The following is a 15,923-nucleotide window of genomic DNA, read 5'->3' as shown; positions in this document are numbered from 1 at the left end:
CTCTCAGCACCACTGCCGCCTGCCCCAAGCGCAGTCCGGCCCAACCCCCACTGGGAAGAGCCCAGCCCACCTCGGCCCCAGCTTGCAGCTGCAGCCTGCCCTACCCCATGCAGATCTGGAGGACACCCCCCAACAGATGCATGCAGCAGCGGGAGCCACTCCTGCCCCCACATTCCCTGAACAAGCCATGGTTCCAACCTGCACCCCGCCGCAGCTGGGCCATGGTTCCCCCAGCCCCTGCTCCAGCCCCAACCTCAACTCCAACCCCACTCCCTCCCTCACCACAGGGGCCTCAATCTGCCCCTCCCATGCCTCCTTCCTCCCCCCACCTGCTTCCACCACAAACAGACTTACCAGCCGGACACTGCTCTTCAAGCTACCAGGCTGCGTATCGGAAATGGGACTAGTATCAACTGATATGCCTCCTTAAAAATTGGCTATTGGTATCAGCCCCAAAAATCTGTCAGTGAACCCCTAAATTTTATTATCCTAAAATGACTTATATTCACTCTCTATCAGGGAGATGTCTGCCACTAACTCTTTTCCAAGTATTGTATGAGATTAACATTATTTTTCATATGGTTATTACTCTTGAAGTCCAAATTAGAACTGACTATGCCATCTGATATTCCAGTAGACTTGATTAAGTGAGTCTGCTCCTATGCTTGCTACTTAGCACACGTTGGAGCAGAGGTCTGTCACATGTATAGGTGCCCGTAGTGTGGATAAATGGGATCACTGTAATGTGGGTGGAGGCCTAACCCACAAAAGTGTGCTAGTCCTCCAGTCCCTTTTCTCAATTACTTTGGGCCATATTTTCTTGCTATGCACCTGCTCCACACTTTTTCACCAGGAGTCATATATCAGTATAGTCCAGGCTGGCATTGGGCCCCATATTTGCATGTGGCTTGTTGTGTCTACAACATTGCTCTTGCAGGGCTTCTACAGGTGGTAGTGCTTCTACAGTGCTTCTATAGGCTCCTGGACCACTATGCTACATCAACTACATCATACTTGTGTACTGAAAAACCAAAGACTCCAGCAGCCAGGAAGTCCCTGAAAATGTGTCTATATTCTGAGAAGATGGCCATGCTGATCAGCAGTTTTCCTTATGCGGAGTGCTGCTAGAAAGCATAGGAAGAGTCCTTATTTTTGAAAACCTGCTTTAGTTCTCCTCAGGACATGCACCTGCATAATCCCATTACCATGCTTTCTCTACAATGACAAGTTGCTACCAAAACATTCTCTGTTACATTTCATGTTCCTTTGTCCCAGAATAAGTGTTGCATTAATACCAGTGGTTAACACATATTGTGGCTCTGAGTTAGATTCATGCCTTACCACTGGCTGATACAGTGAATATAAACAGAAATATTTGGCATGCCAACCTGGAGGTGGTATACTTAAACGAGTTACTAGGCTAAGACCACTTTCACACATGTACTTAGAAGAGATAGATTCTCCCACAATACAATGAGAAATCATTCAGAGACCAGCTCATATCAACACGAAGGACCATGTGATATGCCCACAAAAATCCCAGTGCTTCTTTCACTTGAGCTAGGCTAACATGAATGGCACACTCATGTGAAATACACAGTGGACACTTGGCATTAGAAGGATTCTTCTTTTTCCATTCCCACAAAAAAACCTGTTCTACACTGAAAAAAACAAGAAAATCTATTTGGCATAAAAAGGAAGGTTAGGAGTAGATTTAATCACAGTCCAGAAGAACCCACAAAGAGAATTTCTAATAGCTGAGCGCTCTAGCAAAGGCATAACAAGAGCCAATGGTCAGAAACTGAAACTTCGTATGTTCAGACTAAAAATAAAGTGCAGAGTTTTACAGTCAAGTTAATGAACAATTAATTTCTACATGAAAGGATGGTCCATCACCTTCATCATCTTCAAATTAAGCCAGATCCCTGTCCAAAAGATATACTTTACCTGAGGTTATGCCTGAGGCTTATAGAAACCACTTGGTGAAATATATGGTTTGTTTATGCTAGGAGTCAATCTAATTAGTAAAAATGGTCCTTTCTGTCCTTAAAAGCATTTACTTTATGACTCTCCATCCAATCATTTTTAAACGGAATAAATTGTTTTATTGGTGTCAGTGAAGTAGCAATGTACTTGGACACTGATAGAGTTCTGTCAAACTTTATTATTTAGGAACAGAAAATTTATCCAGAGTAGTTACTGACCTGCATTATACAAATCTTTGAAAGTTTTGAACTATTTTTGGTACAATCAATTGCTTCCCATCTCTCTGAAAACTGCTGAGCTGCTGGGTTAGGTATAGATGGGCATGGATAGGCATCTGTGCCAGGTATTTTTAGGGCAGTCATCCATGATGTGATTTATGTTTGCTCAGTGCTGTAGTCAGAGGCCATCAGAGTTGATTGAGCTCTTCACCTCTCCTAGGTTCTTGAATGCTTCACCTTTTCTTTTTCCATTTAAATTGTCAGTTCTCACATTTTTATTTATGGTTGGGAGGCTATAGAAAACAGCTAAACTTTGTGACAAGCTCTGAAAGAGAACATGCTCCATTTATCTCCTGTTAGCTTGTTCCTGTAGAAGGCACCCTTCAACTTTACATCCTGGAACTTTGTAGAAGTCATATCAATTCTGTTGCAAATTTGAAAATGGAAGTGCTAAATCTTACCCTTTCCACATGATATAACCAAGCATTTGGACTCTATAGATGATACTTTCAGGTTAGTAGTTCTATTACTATAATGCTTTAGAATCAATTCTTTCCTCAGTGCAGACACATAACTGCTGTTTGTGCTAATGAAAGTACACCTAATGGGCTCTAATTTTTCATTATGGCAATAAAATATTTTTTATTCCTCTCACCCTTGTAGATTTCCATTCACTCTTACCAGTTCACAGGAAACACATTAGCTGCTAACTGCTGTGATTACTCCTTTAGATGCCAAGTCTAAATGAGACTGAGCATGAACGGAGCCTTGTGTAACTACAAAGAGATCTGTTCAGCTGTCAGTGTGTAAGTGTGTAACTTCCACTAACACCTGAAAGTGTTATGTGGTAGTGTGCAAGGAGTAGAGAATAGACTTCAACGCTTTAGCCCCATTAAGGTCTCCTCTAGTGGCAGATACACTCAATTCATAAAGATTAAGTTCAGGCCATAAGGCTAAACCCCAAATTAGAGAGAAAGTACAGACAAATAGACATGCTAACATCTAATAAATCTACTTACAGGATTAGTATGTTCTGTATGGCATTATCTTCACAAAGTTATTAACAACAAAAAATCTTTTAATAAACAAACATATCTTTACTGGGAACTCAGTCATCACTGGATACCAGTGAAAATATCCAATGGGATCCAAGCCTAATTGGCAATGCTTTTCCACAGTGATTGGTGGCTCTGAGATTAGTGAAGAGGTTCCCAAGCATGTAATGGGCTATGGAAGAGTTAATATATTCTAAGGCTAAACACTGTCCATTGGGGTTTTGGTGAGATTTGGGCCTTAGCATCCTGGGCCCTCTTTCCAAAGGGAACTCTGCGGAGTTTGGGACAGGAAGGGGCAAGGTCATAGACGAGACTGATCCTTTTTTACCAACTCCCTTAGAGGGAAGGAGAAATCTGCAGGAAGAGCATTCCCATATCATTGTTACCAGCTAGATGATCTGGCTTTTGTTAATGACACCTTCAATTATTATAACCATAATAACGTTTCCAATTCAGCTCATTTTTCACCATGGCTGCTGCTGATTTTTTATACTTGAATTTCTTTCAGGTAAAATAAAGGCATTCAATTAAGTACATTTCACTTTGTGTATAGTCTTTTTCACTTTCTGGTTCTCCGTGCTGCCTTTGTAAGTATTCTCAAAATACACTCTGCTCTTACATGCATCTTAGATTTTATTTCCTGACATCTGTGCAGGTTTAGTACCTCAATTTCTCATAATTTACAGCTGTGCAAACCTTACCACTTTGTGATGGTAAGAGCACAGGGTTCTGCATCACAGGTTAGGTTCCTTTTATGAAGGCACTATGAGATTCTGAATTAACTCCTATTATGAGAATCACAGGGTAGATTAGAAATACAGTTGGGTAGAGTACTAGATGGCTCAGGGAATTGGAAGTTGCTAACTGTGCTTTTCATTCCTGTTTGATTGGTGTATGGTTAGTTCTTGCCACGTGACAACTACTTGACAGACAACATAGAATTAACCTGGTAGTCTTACATAGAAACGTGTGTGTGTGGGGGGAGTTCAGTTGGTATATCTAGGTCTATTTTCACAGTTTTTAGTCAAGCCCCATCCCTAGCAGTACAACTAAAAAACATGTTAAAGTTTCTCATATCATTCTTGTTTTTATTTCTTAGACAAGCCGTGCGGGGATCCACCATCTTTCCCTCACACAATCCTGCATGGTCACACTGGTTTTGAAATGGGAGATGAGCTGCTCTATGTTTGTGCCCAGGGCTACATCATGGGCAACAAAGAGACTGCTTTTACATTGCTCTGTGACAGCTGTGGAGAATGGTATGGACAAGTTCAGGCCTGTGTCAAAGGTAAGCATGCACACTGAGGTCCTAAACAACTATAGCTGCTAATACATCAGCTAAGACTGTCCTGGTTTTGGGGAATTGCTGGGGACTGGACTGTTGGAGGTCTCTGCAGGACTTCGGCACAGCAGTCTCTCTCCAGCTACTCATGCAAATTGCAATTGCTCTTGTGGTGGCATTCAGCACCTTTACTAAGTACCAAGCCAGTTACTTCTTGCATATTCTCATGGTGAGCTCAGAACAACAGTATCTCCAAAAGCTATGAGTGTTCAGGTAGGTACCTAGATTAGACTAAGGAATCCATGCTCTAAAGTGGTACTAGAAAAAGTAGGCAAGGAGGATTGTACTTTAAGTAGCAGTCAGAGATACTCCTTCTAGGAAGGCAAATAAGGGAGCAGGGAGCAGAAAGGAAATATTATAACATAGGAGTTAGGAGAAGGTGAAGTGAGGGAGATGAGATAGGAATGGGGAGTACCTGAAATCTATGGACAGTTTAGCAAATTACTTGGTGACCTGGAAGTCTCCTTTTCCTGGACTACTTGAGCCTTCTGGTCATGTTTTAATTATTTTCTCGAGCTCTTTTGGTCCTATTAAAGGAATACGCTACTGGGAAGAAAACTCTTTCAACAGGATAAACATGAATGCCTCCAGTAGCAGCTATGCCCTCCTTGCTACCACAGGACCTCCAACTTATCTCTCTGTTAGCTGCCCCTTGGAAAAAGTTTTAAAAAATTGGCATCTGTGCTATTAGCCTACGTGGCCCATGAACAAACAAGTTTTAATATGAGGTATCAGACAATAACATCATAACAAAAACAAATGGAAGTAGTAAGTGCATGCTAGTTTAATTCAGTATAATACAGAGAGTGAAATGGTTTAATTTTCCACCCAAACACTGGAAGCACAAAGTCCTTAATACCCCTTTTGATATCCAGGGCTACACCTGTCTTCCTGTATGTGTGTTAAGTAGCCAGGTATGATGGGGTGGTGATCATTATTAGGGGCCTTTGGCATTACCACAGTAAAATTAATAGATAATAAAAATATAATGGGTGTGTCTACATGTGCATTAATGTGCTTTAGTTAATGTGGAATATAGTACCTCCATTGTGAGGTACTAGGAAAATGTGCAGTAGCTTGTTTTAATGTGCATTTTTACACATGCTCCAGAAGGCTCAGGGGGCACTTTAATTAGTGAGCCACACTAATTAAAAGTGCACGAATGTGTATCACAGTCCCCCATGCTGAAAAATGGCAGCAGGGCACTTTGAACTAAAATTAATTGAATGAGCTTTAGTTCTAAGTGCCCCACCACAATTTTTCAGCTCGATGATGCTGATACACATTGTCACAGTGTGGGGTTCCCAGGAATGGCCATGATGCCCCTAGGGCACTGTGACTCTGCCAGTCTTGCCCAACAGGCACCCTTTTTCTTTCCTGCCACACCTTGCTGGTAATTATAATAAATAGGGAGGCTGCCCTCGAGTTTATGTTTGGACGTGGTCCTGATGGACTCCACTGAAACCACTGGGTTCTTGCACCCATTTTTGGGTCCCGCTCAGAACGGATGCCTCACGGGACAACCTCAGCCTTATGGGCTAGAAGTGTGGCTCCAAAACCATCCTGTTACCACACCCCATGCCTTATGATTGTATTCAAACTTTGTCCCTTTGAGGCCTTGCTATCGCTCAGCCTCTCCTTCATCACTGGGCTCTCCTCAGCCCCATCTCTGTGCCCACAGATAGGCCCAGGGCCCTGCCATCTTCTGGTCAGCTAACCAGGTTCAGGTGCAGGCTAATTCCCTCGTTAGCCTGCTGCCATAGTAACCTACACCTGTGGTGTTTCTGCCTGGCTCCTAGGGCCCTCTCCCAAGGCAGTTTCTGCCTTTAAAGGAGCAGGCACTTTAGGGCCCTATGACACATGATGAAGGAAGCTGCTGGAGTGCATCTATTTCCCTGCTCCAGCAGACTCGATTAATTGGGTCTGCTCTGAAGTGCTGGATTTCCAGTCCATGGAGCCAGCTCCTTGCATGTCTATAGGAGCCCATGGTTTTTAAATGATGCTTAATGAACATTAGCTTATTTTAATGTGCATTACTAAATAGAACATTTATTCAGTGATGCTTTAAAGTGCATTTAGATAGGTTAATGTGCATTAAAGCACACGTGTAGACATGACCAGAGGATGATAAACTCTGCTCTCACATTGACTCATGTTGCAGCATGAGGTTGGTCAGATACAGTGGATGTAAATAAGGCTAGTCATCAGGGCTGAGGTGGTGTGGGCACTAGGGTGTATGGTTGACAGAAGTTGCAAGTTTGAGGCCATAGCAGAGGTGCTCATGGCACATCCCTGTCTGATTACAAGGAATCTGTGAATTGTATTAAATAGCTTGTTATAAGGAGATGAAGAAAGAAGCATAGTGATGGTTATTCACATCATGTTATTTGTTTTGGATAGTATCTTGCCTCTACAGACTTCAGAGTAATTGTTCATGCCTTCACAGTAACTGACTTGGTGTAGTCTGCCCAATTTGTCTTCCTAGCACTTCCACAGAAAGTGTGCTATCTCCTATTTTCTTTATTTTCTTGGGCTTTTGAAAGATTACTCCAGCCAATTTGTACCAGGATTCTCTTCTAATATTTCCAGGCTCTTAGATGTGGTCATCACTACTGGTCAAAATGAATCAGGGAAGATGGAACTGATGGGAGCAAGGGAAAGAAAGAGATTGGGAAAGACTGGAGTGATAGAAAAGTTCAATGAGGTCTGCCTGCGTATAAAGAAGGGGTGGATTTGATTACTGTTATATATAAAAGTGTAGCCAGCCTAGTAGATTTTCAAGCATTAGTCAACTGGCATCTATGACTCAGTATGTCCATCCATCAATCAACATCTGCTTGGAATCATCTTTGTGGGTTGATGAGACAAGACTTCATAATACCAAACTGCTGCTGTGCTTTGGTAGAGATAGGATTCAATATAAAGTCTTTTCCAAAAACGTTCTTTGATTTATCAACCAGGCCTTCCATACTCACAGTCTTTCAAATCCCTTATTCTTACAAATCCCATTTTTCTTTAGTATTAGGCATCAAGTCCCATTTACTGGAAATAAGCTCTGAGCATATCCAGCCAACTATGTATTTAATATCAGAACCAGCCCCTTTATGGCTGTTTTTTTCCCTTTTTTTCATTCTGATGTGGGATGTGACTCATAGATCTTTTATGTACTAGTTTTATTTACTCAAGGAAGGGTAACTACTGATGTTACAATCAAACCAGAGATGTTTTCAAAGCAGTTCAAAGGAGTTATGCCCTCAGATATGGAGGGAGCGTCAAATACATTGTTTACCAGATACCGTGCACAAGGTATGAATGCAGGTCTTGTATATTTTGTACTATATTTATTTTTATAATAAGCCACATAGTTGCTACATCCTGGGCTACTGAAATGAAAAACGGATGTTTGCACTCGCCTTTGGGTACTAAAAGCAAGCATACAGTGCAGGTATGAAAACCCCTGTGTCTTTTTATAAATATACAGAGAAAGACCTGAGTTCTACTGTAATGTTTTTTTGAGGTTATATCTTGAAGACTCTCAAAAACTGAAATTTGCTTAGGATACAGGTGTTTGCTCATTTTGGACCCAAACCAGAAGTGCTGTTTTTAAATTCAGTGGAAGTTGGGACCTGATTCTATGAAGTGTTCAACACCCTCTTACTGCTTTCTGAATCCTGTCAAATATATGATTTTTTTTTAAATGTGTTCAGAATTTAATTCTATGGCATAGATACAGTGTTATCAGAGTTGAACAAATTCTCTTTGAATGAAGCCCAAAACCAGGGTGGCACATTGCATTGTAAGATCATATTAAATGTGTTGTCCACCATGACCTTCCTAACTCTGTCAGTACTACTGATTTTCAAACAGCTTCCTTCCTATAAATATTTGTTTTATCATGATTTTTCCAAAATATATTAGCTTGCATTTGTGTTGAAGGGTCTGGTATTGTTATTTCCTGCTTCTTCTTATCTATGCTATCTTAGAAGGTATGTCTCTGCTGGTGTTAAATACACCTTCCAATTAATTATGCTCAGCAAAGTTAGTTAACATATGGCTTACTCCTTCCTCCACTAAGGAAGATATTAAATTAGACTATACCTAAAACTGATGTATAAAGAACATCGTTAGGCACTGTCCTGCTAAAAGAAAGAGCAAAATTTAGACTTTGTCTAAAGTAGTCCGTCTCTTACTCCAGATTTCTCAACATTTTACCACCAGTTCAGTTTCACCAGTGGTGGAAAGAGCTAGGATAAACATTGAACCAAGCAGGGTTAGAGAATAGAATACAGTTCTTAAAATACTAGCATGTCAGTCAGTTCTTTCTATCCTAGTGCTTCCACAACTGCCAGCACCAATAGGAAATTCAGGGGCAAACCCCTCCTCTCAAACAACCCCCCACTTCACAAAACCTACTGAAATGGGGAAGATAGCAGGAATTGGTGGGGGGCAGTGGGGTGGGGGGAAGAGGTAGAGCCAGAAAAGGAAAGCTGAGTATGGGGAGACAAGGTGAAAAGGGATCTTCCATTAGAAAATTTTGGAACAGAGATAATTCAGTTTTCTGGAATTTAGAGAGTTTTAAGGAATTTCTTTATTTATAAGGAAAAATAAAACAATCTAGGGTTTATATTTTTAATCTGTATTTGAATGAACTGCTCCTAGCCCAAAATATGTTCTTTTAAAATGCCAATATACTTGCACCCATCAAAACTAATATGGTTATTGGTATCTTAATACTTTCATGCACTATAGAGTAAACTGAAATATCTGAAAATATACTGAATCATCATGAGAAAGAAAAAATGAACCACAACATCTTTTTCTCGTACACCCAGGTCATTCAAAATTCTCCACAAAATATTTTCATCTAAGGGATTCTGCTAGATACAGTCAATGTTTCATTCTTTCAAGTAACATTTTGTCACAAAATATTCTTTAAAGCTTTGAAAAACAAAATGTCTTTTTGTTGTATTTTCAATTGCATTGTTTTTTTATTGCAGTTTCTTTCTATTTATCTATACAGCCCATGTTCAGGGAGGACACCATGATTTTGGCAGCAGTTGGAGATACCCTCATAGAAGTCAATTGTACTGGGTCACTCTTGACTTTCCTTCTGATCTTTGTCAACAGATACTCCATTTTTTCTCTTCCCTTCTCTCTGTCTGGCTTTCTTGGAGGGGTGTAGGTTGTAGCTGTGTTGGTCTAAGGACATAGACAAATAAGGTTCTTTGGGTGAATCTGATATCTTTTATTAGATGAACTTAAATAGTTGGAAAAATGTTTCTTAGCAGGCTTTCAGGTTTAAAAATCCTTCATCAGGCCGAGCAAACATCTGCAGTTGATGTATGCTCTTCCTGGATGACATGAATAGTAAAGAAGCCAGAGGCTGATATGCATGCAAGAAAGGCAGTCAGTGGAGATGTAAATTGAGGAGTCTGTGGGTGAGAGATAGGCTGGAGGAGTGGGATGAATTTAGCGGGTAAATAGTGGAGAGGTACCTAGGGAGTCAGATGTTAGGCAGGTTATAATGTGTCATAAATCCAATATCTATATTTAGTCTATGATTTTTTGTATCCAGGAGGTTGATGAAGTGAAGTTCATAGGCTCATCTGTGAAAAGTGTTTTGTAAGTTCTCTTTGAGGATTAGAACTGAGAGATTGGAAAGAGAGTGGTTTTCTTGTGAGAAATGTGCCCCCACAGGTAAGGTAATTGGGCATTCCTGTCTTTAATAGATTTCCAGTGTGCGTTCATTCTGGTGCACAGTTGTTGTTTGGTCTCTCCTACATATTTTCCATCAGGGCATTTGGTGCAAGGGATGAGATACATTAAATTTCTGGAGGTGCAGAAGAAGACCCTACTCTTAAAGAGATCTGCCCAGAACCACCCATCCTAGCCTTCAAATAGGTACCAATCCTTGCTAACCTCATCACCAGAAACAAACTTCCTATGGCCCAGAACACACCAAATGGATCCAGACCATGCCATGACAAGAAATGTAAAACCTACCGACATATCTCCACCACCCCCACAATTACTACACCCCATAACAGAGCCATCAGCATTCCCGGATCTTACAGTTGCACCTCCAGTAAGGTCAGAAGGGACCTGAGCAGATCATCAACTCCTTCCATGGCAGGAAAGAGTACTGGGGTCAAATGACCCCAGCAAGGTGTACATCTAGCTTCTTCTTAAAAACCCCCAGGGTAGGAGCCAGCACCACTTCACTTGGAAGTTGGTTCCAGATCCTAGCCGCCCTGACAGTGAAGTAGCGCCTCCTGATGTCTATTCTGAATTTACCCTCTGCCAGCTTGTGACCATTATTTCTAGTCACTCCTGGTAGTGCTAGGGGGAACAGGGACTCCCCCAATGCCTGCTGGTCCCCCCTGGCTAATTTGTAACAGGCCACTAGATCTCCCCTCAGCCTTCTCTTGTGGAGGCTGAACAGGAGCAGGTCCCATAGCCTCTCCTCGTAGGTCCTGCCCTGCTGCCCCCTGATCATGCAGGTGGCCCTCCTCTGGACCCTCTCCATGTTGTCCACATCCCTCTTGAAGTGCGGCGCCCAGAACTGGACGCAGTACTCCAGCTGACCAGTGCCATTCCATCCAGGAAGAACACACACACCCACTTCCTCAGCTTTCCTCAGCCTGATGAAGGGTTTTTAAACCTGAAAGCTGGTTAAGAAAAATGTTTTGAGCCATTTAAGTTGGTCTAGTAAAAGATATCAGATTCACCCCGAGAACCTTGTGTGGCTTTCTTGGAGTCCTTTTTAGTTTCTTTGTTTATTTTTAGCTTTCTGCCTCTCTTCCTTCTGTCCCTCCAATGTCCTTTTTTCCCTTCCCCAATAGTTTGCTTCATTGTCTATCCCTACTGAGGCCAGGCCTTGCTCTGTGTGCTTCCCCCTGACATGCTACCTGTGCTACTGAAGTGTCTCTCTTCTAGGGGCTGAACAGGCTTGAGATTCTAAACCCTTATTTTGGTCCTTGTAATAAAGTGCTTCAGCAATGTGGTTCCATCTCACTGAAAGTCAGAGAAACTTGCCTTTCTGAGTGAAAAATCACTTTCCCCTGGCTTCACTTCTCCCTTTCATCAAAATATGCCTTAGCTGCTCCCCTGTTGAAGGGGAACAATGACTCTCTACATTTTTCCTCCACAGTCCTTTTTGCTTCTGGGTCTCAGCCCCTCTCATGGTATGGGGTGAGGGCCTCTGGGCCTCTCTCATTCCCACTCTTGATGGGGCAGGGTCTGTGGGTCTCTCCTATCTCTGATCTTCTCTTATAGGGAGAAACTGGTTGCTAGATGCTCTGCATTGAAGTAAATGGAGGTGGACCCAAGGCAAGTGCAATACCATTGCTGTGCCTGCTGGCAGCAGGCCAAAGCAGCATCTTGCTCAGTGTTGCCACAGGGCCAAAACAGCCAAGTGGAGTTCTGAAGGCTCAATAGAGAGGCTGCCTCTCCCCTTCCCATCCCTCCCCTCCCTGAGACCTTCTTTACAAACATATATCAAACACTGGTTAGCAGAGAAATCTCATTAGCTTTCAACTCTGACAAAGCTCAGAGTAGGTGTTTTTGAGTGTTTTTCCTGAAGGGTTTTGAATTAGAGGTTGGTATTCAATTGTATATTGAAGCTATATGTTGCACAAAACACTTTTCTTTGCTTATGGGTGTAACTCCTTTAGCTTACTAAAACTGTACCCCCCTTTATGCTTGCATTTGCTGTTTACATTTCAGGAAAAAGAATAGCAATTGATTAAATGTGTTTCACTTTGCTTTTACAACCTTTTTGTACACTCAGGTTCTTAGCATAGCTGTGATTTGTTAACAGTACAAGGAAAGTTTGTTAAATGATTAATAATTGTTTCATTTTGAAAACTGGAAACAATCCCATTGGTCTTAGATTTTGTAAACTTTTATGGTACTTTATGCCATCATTCTGTTAGGGCAGAGAGAATTGACTGTCCCTTGAAGTTTTCTTCAGTTTTTTTTATGACACTTAATATGCAATATTACTTCATCTTTTAAACCTAGACTGTGTGTGCTGAGCTGTTGTATTTTTTGTGAACAGTCAGTTGGGCTGAATAGGTGCAATAGGTCTTTCCTTTGTTAGTTACATTGATGAACTTCTGGCTCATTTCTTCGGCATAGTGTCCTAGTTCCATGGTGATAAGGAAGAGGATCATGCAGGGAAAAAGGCTTAAAAAATTATTAAATACTTTGTTAAATAATACTCCATTATTATTTGCCATCTTCAGTTTGATGAGATACTATTATACTTGCAAAAAGCCCAGTGAAACAGTATTATTTTATATAGTAGGGAAAAAAACAGACACATGTAGGTTAAGCAAGCTGTCCAGGTCATCCAGGAAGCTTGTGGCTTAACCTGTAATAAAACATAGGGATGTCATATTTTAAAAAATATTCAGTGTTGTCCAGATTCTATTCCTGTTGAAGTCAATGGCAACATTGGCCACTTTTGTGATTTTTAACTAGCAATCTGATCTTGTCTAGGGTGCAGCCAGTCTGGCAATGAAAATAATAAAGACTTTAAAAACATATTTATGATCCTTTTTATTTACCTCCTGTTTCTATAACTCAGGTATATTTTCTAATTTTGCTTTGAAACCACAAAAATTAAACATTTCCTTTAAAAGAAGAGAAGGCTGAATACCATGACTCAAGGAGCCGGGACTTTATGAAAAATACCAAATGTTGTAGAACTCACTCAAAAATGGTAACGCTGCATTGACTTATTTTACACTAATTGTGAATCTGCCTTTGTAAGACAAGCCTTGCAGCTAGAATCTTTTTTACCTGCATTCAAAATAAATATGATACAATGAACTAGTTTTAGACAAAATTTAAACCAGTTTCTTTGCTGTGTCTCTCTCTCCTTCCCTTTCTTTCTGTTTGTTGTTCCATTCAATAAATAAAGAGCAGGACTGCAACAGTATTTCAGAATTTCCTTGTCAACATTTCACTGTTTGTTTTCAGGGAGGTATCAGACCCCTAAGAAGTTATTTCTGGCAGAAATGTCCATCTTTTTAAAAAAGGATGGGCAGTCATGACATCTGTAGGGCAAGTAAAACAGAATGCACCTCTCAAAATTCAGAACTGAATGAAAATACTCTCTATTGACTTGAAGTTACCATTTCAGAACACACATGCCTGGAAGCTATGGGGTCTTGCTAGTGGTTATTTCATCTCATGTATAGACACCAGCAAACATTGTACAATATAGAAGAACAGTCAAAGCAGTTCTTAGTAAAAGTAAATCATCACCAGTACTATAGGAGTACAGGTTTTAAAACTGACCAAGTCTCATTTACAAAATGCCATGTCAGTTAGAAATGTAAGTTTGATTGACTTAGTGAGGCAGGGCCATGTTTTTTGAAATGCTGTATTCCCAGTTAAGCACCAGAATAAGGGGCCAATATTTGAGCACTAAAAAAGCCAGGTGCTGAACTCTTTTGAAAAATGCAGTACTTGAAAAAACCTGGCCCTGAGCACTTCTAAAAATTTGGCCCTTAGGTAATGAAATGTATTCATTCTCTTTTGAAAAAAGGACTTGTACACTTTGGAGATTTTATTCTATGTGTGTTTTCATGTTAAAAAATGTATTATTCACCCAATGGGAGGTATTGTGTGACTAAAATTAAAATTTCCAGTTCTTTCTGAAATATTTAAATCTTCAGAACTATTAATCAAGCAACGTTTAAATGGACTATCTGGAAGATTACAAGGCAAAATATTGATATTTCACTAAACTGTCAATCTGTAAGTAGCTGGAGGAGGAAGGGTTGATCACTAGCTGCCAACATAGATTTGTTCAGAACAAATTATGATAAAGAAAGTTAATTTCCTTTTTTCACAGGATAACCACTTTGGTGGATGAGAGGAATGCAGTGAGGCATGACATTACTAGACTTGAATAAAGTTTTGGCACAATCTGATATGACATGGTCATATGTGAACAGAAAAAAGGGCAAAGTTGATAAAATCATCAGTAGGTAATTGCTTAAATAACTCCAAGCAAAGGGTAAATATAAATGAATTGGTGTCCAAATGGTGGGGACAGGGCTGTCCCTGTGCGGGGGGCAAATCAGGGTGACCACCCCTGGCCCCGCAATTTGGGGAGCCCCGCAGTAAGTGTCACATAGGCCCTGCCATGGCCATCATGTGCTGCTGCTGTCACTGCCGCTGGCTCTGCTGCCACCGGCAAGTGCTGCCAGCTCTGGCCACTCGGGTCCCCCTCCCGTTCCCACTCCCCCTCCCCCTCCACTCACCCTTCCACACTCTGACAGCTCCTTCTGCTCACCACCACCCCATCCTGGGCCCCACACAGATATGCCCCGGGCCCTGCACACCCCTAGTGTTAGCTCTGGGTAAGGAATCTCAAATGGGGTTTTACGGGCAGTCCAGAGCTGTTTAACATGTTTTATTAATGACATGGATGAACCAAGTCAGAATAAAGAGCCTCCTGATCAAGTGTGGAGATGATGGGGCACTAGGAGGAGTTGTAAACACTTTGAAAAATAGGATAAGAATTCAAAAGTATCTTGATCAATTACAGAACTGGGATATAGACAGCAAGCAAAATGCATATAAGACAAATATAAGGTGCGAAACCTTGGGAAGAAAAGCCAAATGCACAAGTACAGATTGGAGGATAACTGGCTACAGACTGCCAAGAAGGATCTAGGTGTTCTGGTGGATCACAAACTCCATATGAACAAGCAACATGATACTGTTGCAAAAAAAGCAAGTCGAATTGTGGACTGCATTAACAGAAATACTGTATGTAAGACATAGTACATTTGTAGACAACACATTAAAGCAGGTTAAATGCCCTTTTGCACTGTTTTAATGGTGTTACTGTTTGCACAAGTTCGCAAATTCGGCGACATATTGCACCTTAAATGACTTTGGGGCGCAGCAAACTAAAACACCTCTGTGGAGTTTTAGTTTGCTACCTTACAGCCGTGGAGGGAATTACTGGGCTTCGTGTGGCTTAGAAGCTGTGCAGACAGCCCCAGCAGGAAGGCAGTTGCACTGAAGGGAAGGAAAAAAAAGGGATGAGCCTGATCTTTTTTGGTTTTTTTTTTCCCTTTCCTGAAGCCTGCCTGCCTGAGCTGCACGGGGGCCTGATTTCATAGATTTCATAGACATTAGGGCTAGAAGGGACCTCAGAAGATTATTGAGTCCAGCCCCCTGCCTGAGAAGCAGGAAGTCAGCTGGGATCATAGGATCCCAGCAAGATAAGCATCCAAATTTCTCTTGAAGGCGTTCAATGTAGGTGCTTGAACCACCTCCGCTGGCAAGCTGTTCCAG

General features: G+C 41.3%; 1 protein-coding gene across 1 annotated transcript in view; it reads left to right on the top strand.

Annotated features, from left to right (window-relative positions):
• SUSD5 (sushi domain containing 5) overlaps positions 1–15,923 on the top strand; it is a 78,012-nt gene that overhangs the window by 45,229 nt on the left and 16,860 nt on the right. The window contains exon 4 of the mRNA XM_019537666.1: positions 4,359–4,547. Within this exon, the coding sequence (XP_019393211.1) occupies positions 4,359–4,547 (189 nt within the window). The remainder of the gene's footprint in view (positions 1–4,358; positions 4,548–15,923) is intronic.

The sequence above is a fragment of the Crocodylus porosus genome, unplaced genomic scaffold (genome assembly GCF_001723895.1).
Source record: "Crocodylus porosus isolate Cpor-Errol unplaced genomic scaffold, CroPor_comp1, whole genome shotgun sequence".
Taxonomy (NCBI): domain Eukaryota; kingdom Metazoa; phylum Chordata; order Crocodylia; family Crocodylidae; genus Crocodylus; species Crocodylus porosus.
Note: the sequence above shows the minus strand (reverse complement) of the source record. Positions and strands in the feature narration are given on the sequence as shown.